The sequence below is a fragment of the Amblyomma mixtum genome, chromosome 7 (assembly GCF_055824585.1).
Source record: "Amblyomma mixtum isolate Tamu chromosome 7, ASM5582458v1, whole genome shotgun sequence".
NCBI lineage: Eukaryota > Metazoa > Arthropoda > Arachnida > Ixodida > Ixodidae > Amblyomma > Amblyomma mixtum.
The window spans coordinates 109,375,245-109,390,670 of NC_143018.1; the positions used below are offsets into that span (position 1 = coordinate 109,375,245).

Below are 15,426 nucleotides of genomic sequence, written 5' to 3' on the forward strand. Positions count from 1 at the left end.
GCAACATGCAGCAAATTTTTTCACTCGCGTAACTACCGTCGGCTTTCAGGGCCATTATATGTTACCTAAATCCAGTCTTACGAGTGGCGGGTTAGCTGCACTCGATGTGGAACGTGATTCGGGCTCTGTAGGAGAAAACGCGCTTTCTGTGTTCGAATGCAAAGAGCGGTCTTTGCACCGGCGCGCCTGCTCTTCGAAACGTCAAGCAGGAGAGCCATCTAATTTATGTGCCGTGATTTTACAGCATGTTTAATCCACGGTGGCAACTCTCTGCTGATTGCTGGCGCATCTCCTTGACGTGGTCTCAAGTTCCACGTGTTAGAATCAAGTCTAGAAAACATCTGACTACAGATGTTTCACAGAAGTTTCACAGCAAACGTCTGACTGCAGATGTTTAAGAGACGTCGCAGAGGAAACTTCTTCTTGTCGACGTCTATGAGACGTTTGAACACAGCGCAAGACGTTTGTAGTCATTTGAAGCTGTTCCGAGACGTTCGTAAGACGTTTTGTGTTTCGTGGGTGGTAAGGTCTATGTGGGGCGCCTCTGGAAATCCAGTATGGATGCTCGAGAGATGATCCGGCAGCGGCACTAGCCTTAGGTCCGTTCGATTCGCTCTCCGTGATGTGCTAGTAGTTAATGGTGGTGCAGAAGTTCCGCACTAATGCAGCGCCAGTTCGGTAGTGTAGGCGCAGTGCGACACTATCACCAAACTGAAACGAATTCTGTAGTGCAGGCAGTGCAGGCCTACTGCTTGTCTTCTCCCTGTTCTCCATTCACTTGTTAGTACCAGCGGTGCCTGACTGTCTGTAATTCTGATCGAAGCCTTTATGTCTGCCTCCTTGGTATCTGTACTTGCCTGAATAAAATGCTTTGACTTAATCGGTGAGGTGGCAATCAGTGGTGAAAGCAGCTAAGGATCACAACACGTCTGCAGCCATCATTCAGATGGCCATTGAGTTGATGGACTTGGACAGCGAGGGTGGAGAATTTGACGATGTTGTTACATTTCTATCACTGAAGCTACCGAAGTTGCAGCACAAAATAATTCCAAGCTATTGTGAAGATGTGGTCACCAAGTACTTTGATTTTGAATTTAAAAGGCTTTTTCACCTATCGTGCGAAACCTTTGACAGACTTGTCATCTGATACAGGATCTCACCATTCTTCCCAGATGTAGCAGATGTACGTCCGAGTATTGACGTGCTTGGTTGTTTTGAGCTACTTGGGTGGGCAGTGTAGCTCGTATGCTCTGGCCAACCGCTTCTTTATAGCCGTCTCATCTGTGCACACTTGCACTGAGCAAATGTTGGATTTCCTCAACAGCGTGATTGTGGAAGCGATTGCCTAGGCAGACAGACAGGAGCCAGAGCACAACAAAGCTGGCTTCCTGATAAAAAGCACCGGTAAGGGGCCTTAGAACACAATAGGATGTGTTGATAGCCGCCATGTCGAAATCAACAAGCTGACGGAGTCTCCCCAATCTTACTACAACCATAACGTGTCCCTGCAGTGTCTCATGGGGTGCATGTCTTCCCAGGACTCTTCTGAGGGTCATGCCTCTTGAAGAGAACTGCCCTCTGTGTCAGAGGATGTGCTAAATAACGTTTCGTGTTGAAAGTGCTGTTTTTTGAGCCCTCTGGGCAATGGAGCTTGGGCAGTCATAGCTTTAATTTTCAGTATGCATGGTTTTTCCTGGAGCTAGGAGAAACGTGGGTGTAATGTGGTGCTCACATTTTACCACTTCACACAGTTCACTAAAAAAAGGTTGGCAGGTTTTATTAATGGCAGCTCAAGTAAATGTAATGTATGCACTCACTGTTTATGGTCGCAGGAGGCACTTGAGTGGCCAGAGGAACCTTGCTTGGTTTTCTCCGTAGGGGGCATCTCTTAAAAGAGATGTTTGTGTGTACTGTGCAACACCACAGACCACGATCACCCGCGCTTAGCCGTGCATGGCAGTGCCGTGTCCAGGGAAAAGGGGATCCTGATGGTTGAGCCAATGCCTAGTGCTTGTACCTTTAAGGCCCCTCGGTGGAGGCAACACACCACTTTGGCAGCAGCTTCCTGTAGACAGCACCTCTGGCCTGACACCTGGAGGTGGAGGGGGGGGAATCGGCAGTCGTCGCTTTTGTAGCGAAAGCTACACTAGGCTAGCCAGCGGCGCATTTCATGCGATTGTCGCAGGCCAGTGCTGTGCATGCACCGTAACCATGGCAGCCGGTTGCCATGATTATTAGGTGCCGAGCATGTTATGCTCAGTGCCTAAAGTACCTTTTGCTATATATATCCCGGCCTAGCTGACCTAAGCCACCAGATATTTTTTTCTATCCTTCCCCCATCTTTCAGTTTTCTATCCCTTTCTTACAACGCTCCTGTCTCCTGCTCTCTTTTTGGTTCTTCTTTTTCTTTTTCTGGTGGCTAGGCCTTGTGTGGAGTAACTACCCTGAGTTAGCCCCTGTTTCGCTTTGCCTTCATCATGCGGGAAAACCGGTGCGGCTGCAGCAGACTGCCGATGAGTCACTAAAGGGGACGCGGAGTCAACTCCCGGATTAGCCACGGAAGTGGCAACAGTAATCCTCCCCTGAAAGTATCCAGCGCAGGAAGATAGCTGCCAAAGTCATCAGTACTTGACCTTCCCGAGAGGACCCAGGGGTCAGCTGGTCTTGTCATCAAGTTTGACAGCAGCGTCCATCTTCAAAGGAGACATTGACGGCGAGCGTTTTCACTACCCTGCATGGCCTTGCACATAGCCTGGGCTGTGCACTGATGAGGAGCACGCGAGACCACCTTCAAAAGGCGTGGTAACGTCGCTCGCGGACCTTCCAGACGCGATGTAGATGGCACCCTTCACTCAATCTCAACACATGACGGGGGCGTGTTCCCTAAGGAGAGAGTGTGTGATGAGTGCCTCAGTGCACTTTTCAGGACACGCCTTCCCCGGCAGGCCTGGCCTCCATCTAGGGATTTCAGGGAAAGAAAAACCTAGAAAACTCGGCGCCGAGTACAGCCGAGTAGCTCCCTTTCATCGACTCTTTTACTGAGACACACTCTCAGTTGCTGTATGTACATAGTCTAATTTACTTGCATAAAGCTCTCCATGTCTTTCTCGTAACCTCGTCTCCGACTTTCCGCATGCCCTCTCCAGCCTGACCATGGTACCTGAGTCGCAACACGTCTATGTGATTATAGTTAGGGTGTACAACAGGCATGGGCAAGACTTGCTTGCAAGTTCCTGTCCCGTCCCCTAGTTAGGCTTCATGATGGGTTTCTGGCACTGTGGCCGAAAACTTGTTTTTAATGGCTCCCCCCTTTCCAAAAATGAACGCTCTCTCAAGAGAGGGCCGAACAAAGCAGCAGACATTTTCAGAAAGAAAGGTAACATTTCCCAAATTCCACGCTACCCATAGCGAAGCAGAAGAAAAACAAGCGAGAACCTTACCCTCTTTAATTGTATCAAAATGCTTAACCGTTGCCTTGGGCCCCTGGCTACAAGGTATCTGAAATGTCCAGTGGCAACGTACTGCTCTAATTGTGTGACACTATGCAATACTCAAAACTTGCAAGCATCGTGTCTATAGGGGCATCCTTGTCTCGGTCACTTCCCACGGATCTGTGAACACTGTCCGAGGCGTAATCTCGGAAATTAATTTTGTCCGTCTGACAGAAAAATAAATACTTGAAGGGCTCACCGACCAAGAAGTCATAGATGTTGACCGGATAAAGATTCGGAAGAAAAGCATGGAAATAGACACAAAATACCTGGTCCTCACATTCAACACTAGCACATTGTCTGGCACTGTAGAAGTGGGATATTGAAAAGTAAATGTAAGAACATACATTTCCAACCCCTGCAGATGTTTCAGTTATGAGAGGTCTGGCCATGGCTCATAGAGTTGCCGCAACTGAAAAAAAAAATTAGGCGTGTTTTAGCTCTGGCTAAGCCTAGTCAGTTGCATTAGCTGTGACGCTTTTCGAGTCGTGCAACGTGTTCTGCTGTCTCTCGATCGCGTTGTCTCTTTCTAGCTTGGTCCTGTCGCCGCTGCTTCTCTTTAGCACTCCCCATAACGACAAGGTTCCACTGAGGCGAAGCGTATACATACCCCCGCGAAGATCCACCTCCTCACCCTCTACCTCGGCGGATAGTACGCATCTGGTGGGAGCCAGCGACTACGCGTGCAGCAGCGGCGCCGACGATGGAGACGCCATCTGGCAGAGCTCGGCTGAAACGGTTGCTAGGCAACGGCTGCTCAAGGCCATTCGTGCCTACCGGCTATGCGACGAGGCGAAAACCTGGCGTAGTGTTGCTAACACAACAAAATTGCGCCCACACCGTGCAAACTGTGAAGGAGACCACGCTGCATACTGTAGGGTGTGTCCATCCTGGAAGAAGGAAAAAGAAGTAATCACTCTAAAGACAAGGGAAACCACTTCTTTTAAAGAAGCGAGAAGGCGATTTGCTCTGACAAACACATTCTCCTTCACTGCAAAATCAAACTTTGTTGATGTGGTGCGTGAGCACAGCACACCATACTAGGCTTCAGCACCTGTCCAGGCCACACGCAGTGAGCCTGTTGCAGGGTCACTGCGTCCCCGGTTGGAGTAGCTCACACTACTCCACCACCCCCAAAGCAGGCTGCACAGACCGTGGGTTGAGAGGCCTCAAGGCCTCTTCGAACAGGTCAAGGTCTAACTCTAATGTTCACGTGCTTTCTGCACGGTTGGGTAGCGTCCATCTCCTCTGCAGAGACGCACAGGGCTGCCTTGGGTGTCCACGTCGGGCGAACGGCTGGACTCCTTGGATTGGTCAAAAGAAAATGAGGCCCCTTAGTCATGGGGCCAAAGCTAACGCGGGTTAATGACACCCTGGTTGAAATCAAGAGGAAGCAATGGGCTTGGGCAGGGCATGTAATGCAAAGGCAAGATAACCGCTGGTCCTTAAGGGTAACGGAGTGGATTCCGAGAGAAGGCAAGCGTAGCAGGGGGCGTCAGAAAGTTAGGTGGGCGGATGAGATTAAGAAGTTTGCAGGGATACGATGGCCGCAACTGGCGAAGGACAGAGTTAACTGGAGAGACATGGAAGAGGCCTTGGCGTAGTCAGGCTGCTGCTGATGATGATGATGATGAATTTTCACTTTATAGGTAAACGATAATAGGATGGCTTTCGTGTACAATGGAATTGCAGAGGACTTTTAAATAACTGTAATGACATAAAAGACATCTTATCCCTTGCCATCCTGATCTTTATTATCACTCGAGGAATTTTTATTTCATTGTATCGTGCTTTATTGCCACCCAGGAAACAAAAGTAAATAGAATATTTCTTCGTAACCAGGTTAGGATAAAAGATGGTGCCGTGTACTATATACAGGACACCAGGCCGTACTGGTTGTAAAAAGCAATAAAACAATGTTTGGTCTTATTGTTTATTTCCAAGCTGCCGTGGTATTGAAAAATTAACACGTTGCTTCCTTCAGCTTAAAAAAATTAGTACACTGTGACGAAAGCGTGTGAAAGGCCTTGAAGCAATTGTTTGCACTTGTTATGCTGAGATAGACATTGCACTTTGGACATTTCATTTTTGGTTTCCCTTTCCATTTTTCACCTTGCATCGCTGTCGCTCATCAGCCTTTGATTGCCTATGCCCAACTTCGTTGTGTCTTAGGTCATTGACTGGTTGCTGGGCTGTGCAATTTTGCTTCTGAGTGGCCGTAGGGGACAGGAGGATGGCCTTTCACATTTGTGTGGCATGTCAGTAGTACCAGATTTTGCGAGATTATCCAGTACACACAGAGTAAAGTGCAGGCTAGGGTGCATTTTTCTTGCTTTTTTTTTAGTCCCAATATAATCTATGTCCCCTCTCGCTTAGCCTTTTTAATTCAACTTCACTCCTGTACTCAAGTCATGAGTTCATTAAGGAAATATTTGTGAAATGTGTAATGACTCGCAGTGTCCATTTTCTACAGCTAATGGATGTTCGAAAGAAGCTTATTAAAAATCTTTGTTGTCCATGCCTCTCACATTGCGTCGCCAGAAACGTCGCTTCATGCAGTTACCACTGAGTGATTCTGTATGTTGTGCATGAACCTCGAGACGTTGAAGAATGCATGAAAGTTCTCGATTTTTTTATGTACACATGCAATAGTTTTTAAGAGTTACTTTTCCAAGAAGCGTTTTCATGCAAATATGCATGCCAGAGTTTAACATTTATTGGCAGTAACGTGCATCTAAAAAAAGAAGTAATTGCTATAAGCACAGAACAGTGCTTTGTAAATATGCATTGATAACAAACCTGGGCACTTCTAAATTTTTTTATGCCCTGAGGATGACTTTACAAGGGTAATAATTGTAATTACTTAAAAACTATACCAACTAGTTGAAAATAAAATGCAATTCTAAAATCAGCATACAGTTATACATTTGTGCCAAACTTGGTTGCATTGTTTGCATAAATGATGAATGTAGTTTAGATTGCTGCATTCCGCCTTATTAAGGTGCAGTGGCAATCATTTTTTTTATTGTTTTTCATATACAATTTTTAATTTCTTTCAGCCACTCAAGTTGGGGCAGTCCGAAGAATGGCAGAGAAATCCACACCGTCGCTGGACAGTATACTCTCTGATGCTGAATCCAGCAATGGGCAGCCAGCTGTGGAGGTAACTGTACGCATGCACATTAAACTGGCATTGTGATCTGTTGTTTTAGGGCTTATGAATGGTGCAAATAAATTTTTACTTAAATGTGCATTATGGTAAAAAGAAATGTGCATTGCTTACTCTACTGATGACTGTTTTAATGGGATACAGTTGGGACATGAAAAATACGATGGACGATCAAAGTAACTGATGCGGCAGAATGTGATAGTATGCACTTTGTGAATTGAGCGTTCCTTGAATCAAAGTAAGTGACATGAAAAATACGAAAACATGAAAAATGTCTTCGTCTTCGAAATGTCGAAATGTCTTCGAAAAATACGAAGACATGAAAATGTCTTCGTAAGTAACTGATGCAACAGAATGTGATAGTGTGCACTTTGTGAATTGAGCATTCCTTGAATCAAAGTAACTGACATGAAAAATACGAAGGACAATCAAAGTTACTGATGCGGCAGAATGTGATAGCATGCACTTTGTGACTTGAGCGTTCCTTGTTACTTGATGTGACCCTACTACGGTGATTCAGATCTCCCACTGCTCTGTTTCGCTCCAAGCATATGCTAGGGCACTTCATTGTCCCTTTTTCGCACATTGCATTTGGAAGCAGATGAAAGTTTATGAAGATGATGACATCCCACGGTCAGCGTGAGAGACTGGCAGTTTAACATGCGAGTTGATAGGCTGTGGTGATGCCAGTGTGATCTAATGCAGCAGCCATTAAAGCTGATTTGTTATGCCGCCATGGGTTTGATTCCCACTCGCGGCCATTTCTATTCTTTTATTTCACACCCCAACAGTGTGTGACTGCTCCGGGGGAAGAAAAGTTTGTACTCCAACGAGGCTTCTATGCTATCGCCTAAAAGTCAGTGCAAATTACTTCCCAGACAACACACCTACATCCTAAGGACGTCCTTGGGAAGTCCGCGGCAGGACTTTACGCACATCCCGCGGATGTCCCGAAAAAATCCTGAAAACATCCGAAGTGAAACGCCGAAAGAAGTCCTTCGGATGTCTGACGAGTACATTTTTGGGACCTTCACAGGACTGCAATAGGACGTTACTATTTTAATTTTTTCCTTGGCCAGGACCCAATATAACCTCGTGTCCTTTTCAAAAGTGTCGAAACTGGTCACGCATGACTGACCAAAATACCAGAAGCAGAAGCAGTGCCTCATAGCCGCAACAGAACCAGCTTCAGCTTCTGGCATTTCGGCCAATTGCATATGGCCGAGAGCGATGCTATAGTAAAAACGACACAAAGTTAGAACACAGGCCTGGATTATGCTGCACAGTGATTTAAAACACAAAGCTTTGGCTAAAATAGTTTTATTCAAATATATGGGGCATGCTGATGATCAGGCCGAATGCTGATTCACAGCTGAATTTTATTTTTAATAACAGCACATGAAACAGAACAACTCACATAAAGGAAGCACTAACACAGCTTTAACAGCTCCTCTCAGGCATTTCTCGTTATTGAGAGCAAGGTCATGGATGGTGTGCACGTAGACCTTCCTTCGCAGTGTGTGTAATAGGCTTCATTAATTTTGTTTACCTTGTGTGGTTAGTATTAGCCAAAATTATCACATTTTCAAACTTGAAGCAGTAGGATTCCAATACAATAAGTAGCCAAGCCAACCCCAGATGCACAGTTGCAAAATAGAGAGATGCAAAATAACTATACGGCTAAAACAGCAGGTATATACATATAAGTCATGTAAGGTCTAAACAGGCTTCGGGATGATTATCTTGGTCAGAACAAAAAATATTAATTGCACTGCAAAAGACATTAAAACAAACAGTAGCGGCATACTATAAGGCATAAATATTACATGACTGTCTTACAAATAATGAACGCAACAAAACACAAATATGCCACTCAGTGCCTCACTGGTCATATGGTGCTCGGCTGCTGACCCAAAAGACGCAGGTTCGATCCCAGCCACGGCAGTCCCATTTCGAAGGAGGCGAGAAGTTGAGAGGCCAGTGTACTGTGCGATGTCAGTGCATGCTAGAGGACCCCAGGTAGTCGAAATTATCTGGAGCCCTCCACTATGGCATCCCTTATAGCCTGGGTCGCTTTGGGATGTAAAACACCAAAAAACCAAACTAAAAACACAAATGCAACTTTTTTTTACTGAAACAACAATACAAGCATACGCAGCAGAGGTGAAAAAATCTCGATCACACTGCACGTAGCATAGCTAAATTGAGTCAAATTATGTGACTGCAATAAGGTATAGGAACTATTGTCTTATTTAGAATAATCAATGTTCTTAAAACACAAATGACCCTTTCTTGCTATAACAGTAATACAACCCAAATACACAGATTAGAGATTAAAATATTAACATAAGCACTATCTGTCAGGATCAAATTTCAGCAAGCATGCAACTAGAGACAAAAGCAGGTATATAGCTGTGCATAAGTAGTAGGTGGCCTTCAAGGCAATTAGCCGACATAAACAACAACAACAAGGCAAGATAAACATTTCAGTCAAGCTGCATGTCGAATGACTAAAATAAGACATGTTGTCTGACTGCTACAAGGTACAGGAACTATGCTTGTCTCACTCAAAACAATAAAGATTATTAAATCACAAATGAGCCTTTTTTTGCTATAACAGCAATACATGCACACAGATCAGAGGTTAAAATATTGACACAAGCACTACCATTCAGACTCACATTTCAGCAAGCACAGGACTAGAAATAAAAAGCACTTATAAGTGTGCATAAGGAGTAGATGGGCTTTAAAGGGTCAGTCTACTGAACTTTATTGACCATATTTTCTTTGCGGCAACCGATAGCTCTTTACTCAAATTACCGTTTAGCCAGCTGTGGTGCCAAGAAGTGCGGTAGAACATTTTAAAATAGAATTTATTGATGTGGGAACACATCTGTATGAGATGGTAGTCTGATCTGGCAACCATCTGGATTTCCGCCGCGCGGCGACAAACATGGCGGCGCCCGTCGAAGCCGGACCTCTCGCTTCGGACTGAATTCTCATTGTTGCTGCCTTTTTCAGTGCGTTCACTGGCCATAAATGGGGCGCCAGTCTTTTGCTTCGTCTCATCTCACCTATAAGGAAACATATAAAAGATAAATTTGCTTTATTTTAATTATTAGAGTGACGATTCTGCCGCTCCTAGGCTTAAGTGGAGAGTCGGTTTGTTTACAGCAACGGTTCCCGTCCTGACAACCAGATGGCGCCACTATAGGCTGAGTTTATTTTTGCGTCTCTGCTAGCATACGCTGAACTAGAAGTGGGAATGTGTCTGCGTTTTGCGTACGTGTAGCTATAAATATTCATGTGATTTACAGAAAAAGGGAGCGGTACACCTTCTAAAGTTTACTAGAACAAAACGTGCGTTTCTCTGACATTGGGGCACACAAACGGTACGTAGTATATTCACTTATGCTTCTACAAAAAAAGACTGCCACCTTCTTGAACAAAATGAACGTTTGGGGTCGCCACCATGCATTTTTACACGACTTTTAACGCCGAAATAAAATATAAATTCCTGCCTAAACCGGGAGCAGTTCCCTCGTTATTGATGTTATAGGGTGCCAACTACCAGAATATGCCATTATTTATACACTCATCTCAGTGAATAGACTGACCCTTTAAGGCAACTAGCACGGCCAGAAGAAAAAAATCTAGAACACGCTGCATATAGTATGATATTAACATTAACAAGTTATAAGACCGCTACAAGCCACAGGAACTATGGTCGTCTCTTACATAGACAATAAAAGTCATTAAAATCCACATATCCTCTCTTTTTTGCTGGAACAGCAATGCAAACGCACTATGGGGGTGAAAAATAACTCTAGTAGTAGCAGTCAGGAACAAATTTACACAAGCATAGTGGGACTAGAGACCAAAACAGCAAGTATAGCTCGATACAAGCAAATTTCAGAAGGGCAACAAAATGCCCAGCTTGGTCAGAGAAAAAAAAAATTGTTCATGCACAAAGCATCGCATTTCTAGACACTTAAGTAAACTACAACTGCAAGGTATCAATAAAGTGACACGTTTTCAAGATATTGCTTGGCTTCTCATTCTAGGCAGTCTTCTATTCGGTTCTGCTATAGCATCATCGAAAAGAAGAGTCATGTATACATATAAAGCAGAAATCCTGCCACCTGGGCCAATGCTGAAATAGGCTGCCTTGCTGGAAGGAAGACAAAAAAGACCCAATACATATAGACACTTCTTTCAGTTCACCTTTTTTTAAATCACTGACTGCATTTGAAAAAAAAAAAAAAAACTTGCAGCACAATATACAAATTTCAGCACCTTCACATGGTGTTGGCACCAAATGGTACTTGCGGCAAGGAATTAAACCTTGCACAAGTAAATGTACATACTTCCAGGAGTAAAACCACCACAAACAGACGGCCAAGTAAAGAGAGGTGCGTGAGGACTTAGCAGGCTACGAATACCCAAGTTAACTTAAAGATACATTTCATGATTCTACCTAACTACACAGGCTGATATGCAGAAGTTTTCACAGTATCTATTGAAATAATCTACTGAATTCTGTGCTCTCTCAAAATCAATCACCTCTCAGCACAGTGTCACAGGAAAAATATTAACAGTTTCGAATGAAAAATCCTCAACCCAAGATGTTAATAACAAAATATGTAGCACACTAGCAACACACTCACCATTCAGTTTTGCTCAGGAGCACAGCTTTGTTCGCCAGTTTTCTTGCGCATTACCCGTTCAGTTGCATGCTGAAACAATGACATGGCTGCCTTTTCGATTTCTTTCAGCGTAGTTTGCTGTGCCCGAGTTGAGGTCTGCTGGTCGGTTAGGCAACCTATATACGAATGAGAGTATATATGTTATGTATTTTTTATAAAAAAAATATATCTCACCTCTAAAAATTTTTGTACCCAAACTTTACTGCATTTCCTTAATTTTGAACCAGCAGGCAAAGGGCATGGGCTTGAGTAACAAAGGATGGCATATTTCAACACATCTTATTACCAATTCCATTGCTGGACCATGCCTTTTGTGCAGGCAGTATGAAAACAATCCCAAATGCACACTATGAAAGCTGTAATTCTAGCTTGTTCTAACCTGTGGTAACATTCATGGCACTGCAGCAATGAGTCAATGAACCAGATGACAACAAAAATCCATGTGGCTAGTTGTGAAGTGCCTGAATGTGCAGACTGAAAATAAACAAAGAAAATTTGGCATTTTTTTTTCGAAGCAATATCACTGGTCTTGACGCAATCCTACCAAGACCTGCAAATTCAATTATAAACACTTAATGTAGATACTGATTCTGTGATCTGATTTATATTCGAAGTCTTAAAGGGATATAGACACAGTGTTTTGGGGTGTTCATTTTTCTGCTTTTAATGAGACGTAAAAGCCCATTAATCATGGAAATGAGCTTAAATATCTAGTCCACAGTGTGAACAGTTAAACTGTTTTATATGAGTACTTTTGGTCTCTGTCAGGTAAATGACAGTGCTGGAGTCCATTATGGCATCATGTGATGGCATGGTTAGGAGTTACCCCATGTTTTGCTAGTGACTCTGCCAACCAGTCCATATATAGATGATTGATGTCAGCATTGGCTAACAGCTCCTCTGTCAATGATTTTTGGCATGTGGAATCAGTGAAATCAGAGAATTTGGAATAGTAAAACCCTTTGTGCCCAGGACACAGATCGGATCCCTTATTTGAGTTTAAAATTTTATATCTGTGCTCCTTTAAGATTTGAAATAGCTTCCTCCAAATAATACTTACTACACATGATTTTGCATATATTCAGCTCACAGAGCCTGTTCTTCCCTTGGCGCCATACCAGCTGTAGCTAGGAGCCAGTTCAGATGTTAGAATACTTCGCAGAATGCGAGATGTCTTTTCTCTTGCAGTGTCTCCATCTTGCACAGTCATGCGATTTCTCTAGATCAAAACAGAATTAGGTTCAAAATCAGACCAAGAAAATAAAATCAGGATTTCTCAAGTTAACAGTGGGGAACTCTATTGCTATAGTCAGTTTTTACCATACTGAAGGCAGCTGGCATGCTGTTGTGAAGTATCTCGATCTAGGTGGTACAATTAAACATGCATATGCCCTCCATTATAAGTCCTCCATATGACACAGGGGCAGATTTGGCCCTTGCCAACAAAAAATTCATATACAAAAACATGCATGACCTCATTTTTTGGATGCAAAACGCCCAAACAATACATATAGTTCAAATGAAATTGCAATAGTTCTCTTCAACACTATATATATCTATAGGTTACAAACCAATCAAAGAAAATATGTGCGCATGCAACAGTTATAAACAGAATACAAAATTAAAACAACCCCGCCCCGGCTCAGTGGTTACTGCGCTCGGCTGCTGTCCCGAAAGATGAGGGTTCGATCCACGCCGCGGCGGCCGAATTTCGTTGGAGGTGAAATTCTAGAGGCCCGTGTACTGTGCGATGTCAGTGCCCGTTAAAGAACCCCAGGTGGTAGAAATTTCCAAAGCCCTTCACTACGGCGTCCCTCAGAGCCTGAGTTGCTTTGGGACGTCCAACCCGAACAAACCAATAAACCAAATCAATATTAAAACAGGAACTTTACGCGCACATTCAGTCGAATGTTGAAGGCACGGAACATGCGACGAGCTAGGATCTAGTTGCTCTTGCGGCTTTGCAGCAGCACACGGATCAGATTAATAAGGGTCGTATGCAACACCATCGCCAGCAGCCGACGCTATTAGCTCAATAATCACGACGTGCCTCTCGGCGTGCACGCCTGTAAGTAGTACTCCTCGGCACCGTAGCCATTATGCTGTCACCAGATTAATATACTGGGCCCCAGTAAGCTTCTGCTCATGTTGAGCCAGCACTAGTGACACTGAACTTTAATACCGCCGCTAAAATTACTTCAAAAGCTAGAAATCACGCTACACGGCTCACACACCAGGCAAGGACTACCGACTGCCACTTACTTTCACTTGCCGCATGTGCCATCTGTGTTTCACGCCGCTGGAAAAAAATACACTCGTTACGCAACCAGCATACAGTAGGAACGTCAATAATTACCTGAAATTTTGTCCAAAAAACGGAAAACGGGCTAATACACGCCTCAAACCACCAAGCTAAGCAAAACTTGCATTGTTTCAGTAGTGCGATGACGATGGTGGTGCCATTGAGCTAATGAGCAAAGAGCCTTTTCATGCAAAATAAAACTGTGATCCTAAATAAAACAAAAAGTAACTGCAAAAAAGGATGTGTGCTATTAATTTTTATGATTACTGCTTTAAGAGCACGAACAGGTGGCCAGTTGTTTTTGCTGTGGTGTCCGTCAGTGGCTGTTATGGGCGGAAGGCGGGAATTACAGTTGGCGTCAAGGTGGTTATAGCGCCGTGTTGTCAGTCTTTCTGTGTCCTCGTCTCTTTGCGCTACGTTTTTTTACCTTTCAAGGTGGTTATGTTGTGAGCTTGGAGGAGAAGATTGTGTAAGCACACCCTCGATAGCTATAACACTATTTGAGCCAGGTTCACATATGTCGCCCTGCCCTAATTTCGAAGTTTTAAAGTTTAGGGTCTCTGTATTCAGCTAATGGCCCTTTTGGAATTGCTTATTTTCGTCGTGCTTGTAACGTTTTTTTTTTGGCTCTTTCAAAAAATAAGTACTGGGTTATGTATTACTTTGTGACACCTTGCGCTTATACATCGCATGGATTATTGTTTACTTGTTCCAAACAGCTGTATCAAGCCCGCTAGCCAAAGACGTCGGAAAAGGACAGTGGAGCGTGCCACTCGAGCGCTCATGAGAAGTGTATGGCCATCTGCACGATTCAGACCCTATGAATATAAACACTTCCTTATAACATCCGGTCTGCGAGTGTTTTCGGCATGATCCCACCGCGGCTTTTATACGGACGTCATGTCCGTATAACGTTCGAGCCGCGACTGTTTCCGGGATAATCCCAGTGCGGACTTCATACGGATGTCCCGGGGACGTCCTGTTAGGGATGTGGGACGTGCGTACATTTTTGGGACCTCCTACGGATGTTTGGTGTTGTCTGGGTTATATTTCGAGTAAAAAGATTGATTATAAGTGTGCAGTGAAATCAGCCTTTATCAACCACTGCAGTGGCTCAGTGGCTTTGGGGGTTAGCTGCCTTAGCTCAAAGACTTTAAGTTGAATCTAGGCCTATGTGACCACATTTCGATGATGGCAAGTGAAAAAATGACCGTGTTTTGTATGATGTCAGCACAAGTTAAGGAGCTCTAAGTGGTTGAAATTAACATGAGGCCCTCCGGTGTGACTGCACCTATTATAACCCGCATGCTGCTTTGGGACGTTAAACCTCAGATACCTCATACAGACGTTTATTTCTTATATGCTGTAATCGCGAGCCATTCCCTTGCATTGGAGTGTGCATTGTAGAAACAGTCTTGCAATGCTCATATCTGCTGCATAGCCCTGTTGGCATTGTGTTGCATGTAAAGGATTGTTCTCTGACCTAAAGAGCAGCCTCTGCGTCACCCATCGTATGGTGTCTAGAAGGGGGAGGTGTGAACATCGGAGTGCCGGAGAAGTAACGCCAATTCAGGGTGATGTGGCGGAGCACTCCGGTGGGCAGTGTAATGCCTCCGCACGCCGGCTCACCTTTGCGCCACAGGGATTTCACTCATTTTTATGCGGTTCTCTCTTGCTTCACAACATCATGCAGCGGCTAATATGTGTGTCCTAAAGGACTTCTCAAGTCATAGGAAATTTAGCATACGTAACGGACCT

At 44.2% G+C, this 15,426-nt stretch overlaps 2 protein-coding genes across 8 annotated transcripts in view; one reads left to right on the forward strand and one right to left on the reverse strand.

Annotated features, from left to right (window-relative positions):
* The window catches only part of LOC149337176 (uncharacterized), a 45,733-nt gene that overhangs the window by 4,163 nt on the left and 26,144 nt on the right, over window positions 1–15,426 (forward strand). The window contains exon 2 of the mRNA XM_089553357.1: window positions 6,551–6,654. Coding sequence (XP_089409483.1) covers window positions 6,577–6,654 — 78 coding nt within the window. The 5' untranslated portion in view covers window positions 6,551–6,576. The remainder of the gene's footprint in view (window positions 1–6,550; window positions 6,655–15,426) is intronic.
* LOC149337178 (uncharacterized) lies at window positions 7,965–13,803 on the reverse strand. 7 transcript variants are annotated; one of them, XR_016284375.1, is made up of 5 exons: window positions 13,629–13,763; window positions 12,427–12,585; window positions 11,746–11,840; window positions 11,328–11,482; window positions 7,965–10,831 (listed from the first exon to the last, which is right to left on the reverse strand). XR_016284375.1 is itself a non-coding variant. In XM_089553368.1 (5 exons), the coding sequence occupies exons 1-4, from the start codon at window positions 13,641–13,643 to the stop codon at window positions 11,386–11,388; spliced, it is 336 nt and encodes a 111-aa protein (XP_089409494.1). In that variant the 5' UTR covers window positions 13,644–13,763; the 3' UTR covers window positions 7,965–10,827; window positions 11,328–11,385. The 7 variants fall into 7 exon arrangements, 2 of the variants coding, with proteins under 2 accessions (XP_089409494.1, XP_089409493.1); XM_089553368.1 differs by having other exon boundaries at window positions 7,965–10,827; window positions 12,457–12,585; XM_089553367.1 differs by having other exon boundaries at window positions 12,457–12,585.

Bases quoted from the DNA above. Each gene is read 5' to 3' on its own strand.
- LOC149337178 (XM_089553368.1), bottom strand. The intron at 11,841-12,456 runs GTGAGCTGAATA...GTTTATTTTCAG, and splicing joins CCAAGGGAAGAACAGGCTCT to TCTGCACATTCAGGCACTTC. The intron at 11,483-11,745 runs GTTAGAACAAGC...ATTCGTATATAG, and splicing joins TGCCATGAATGTTACCACAG to GTTGCCTAACCGACCAGCAG.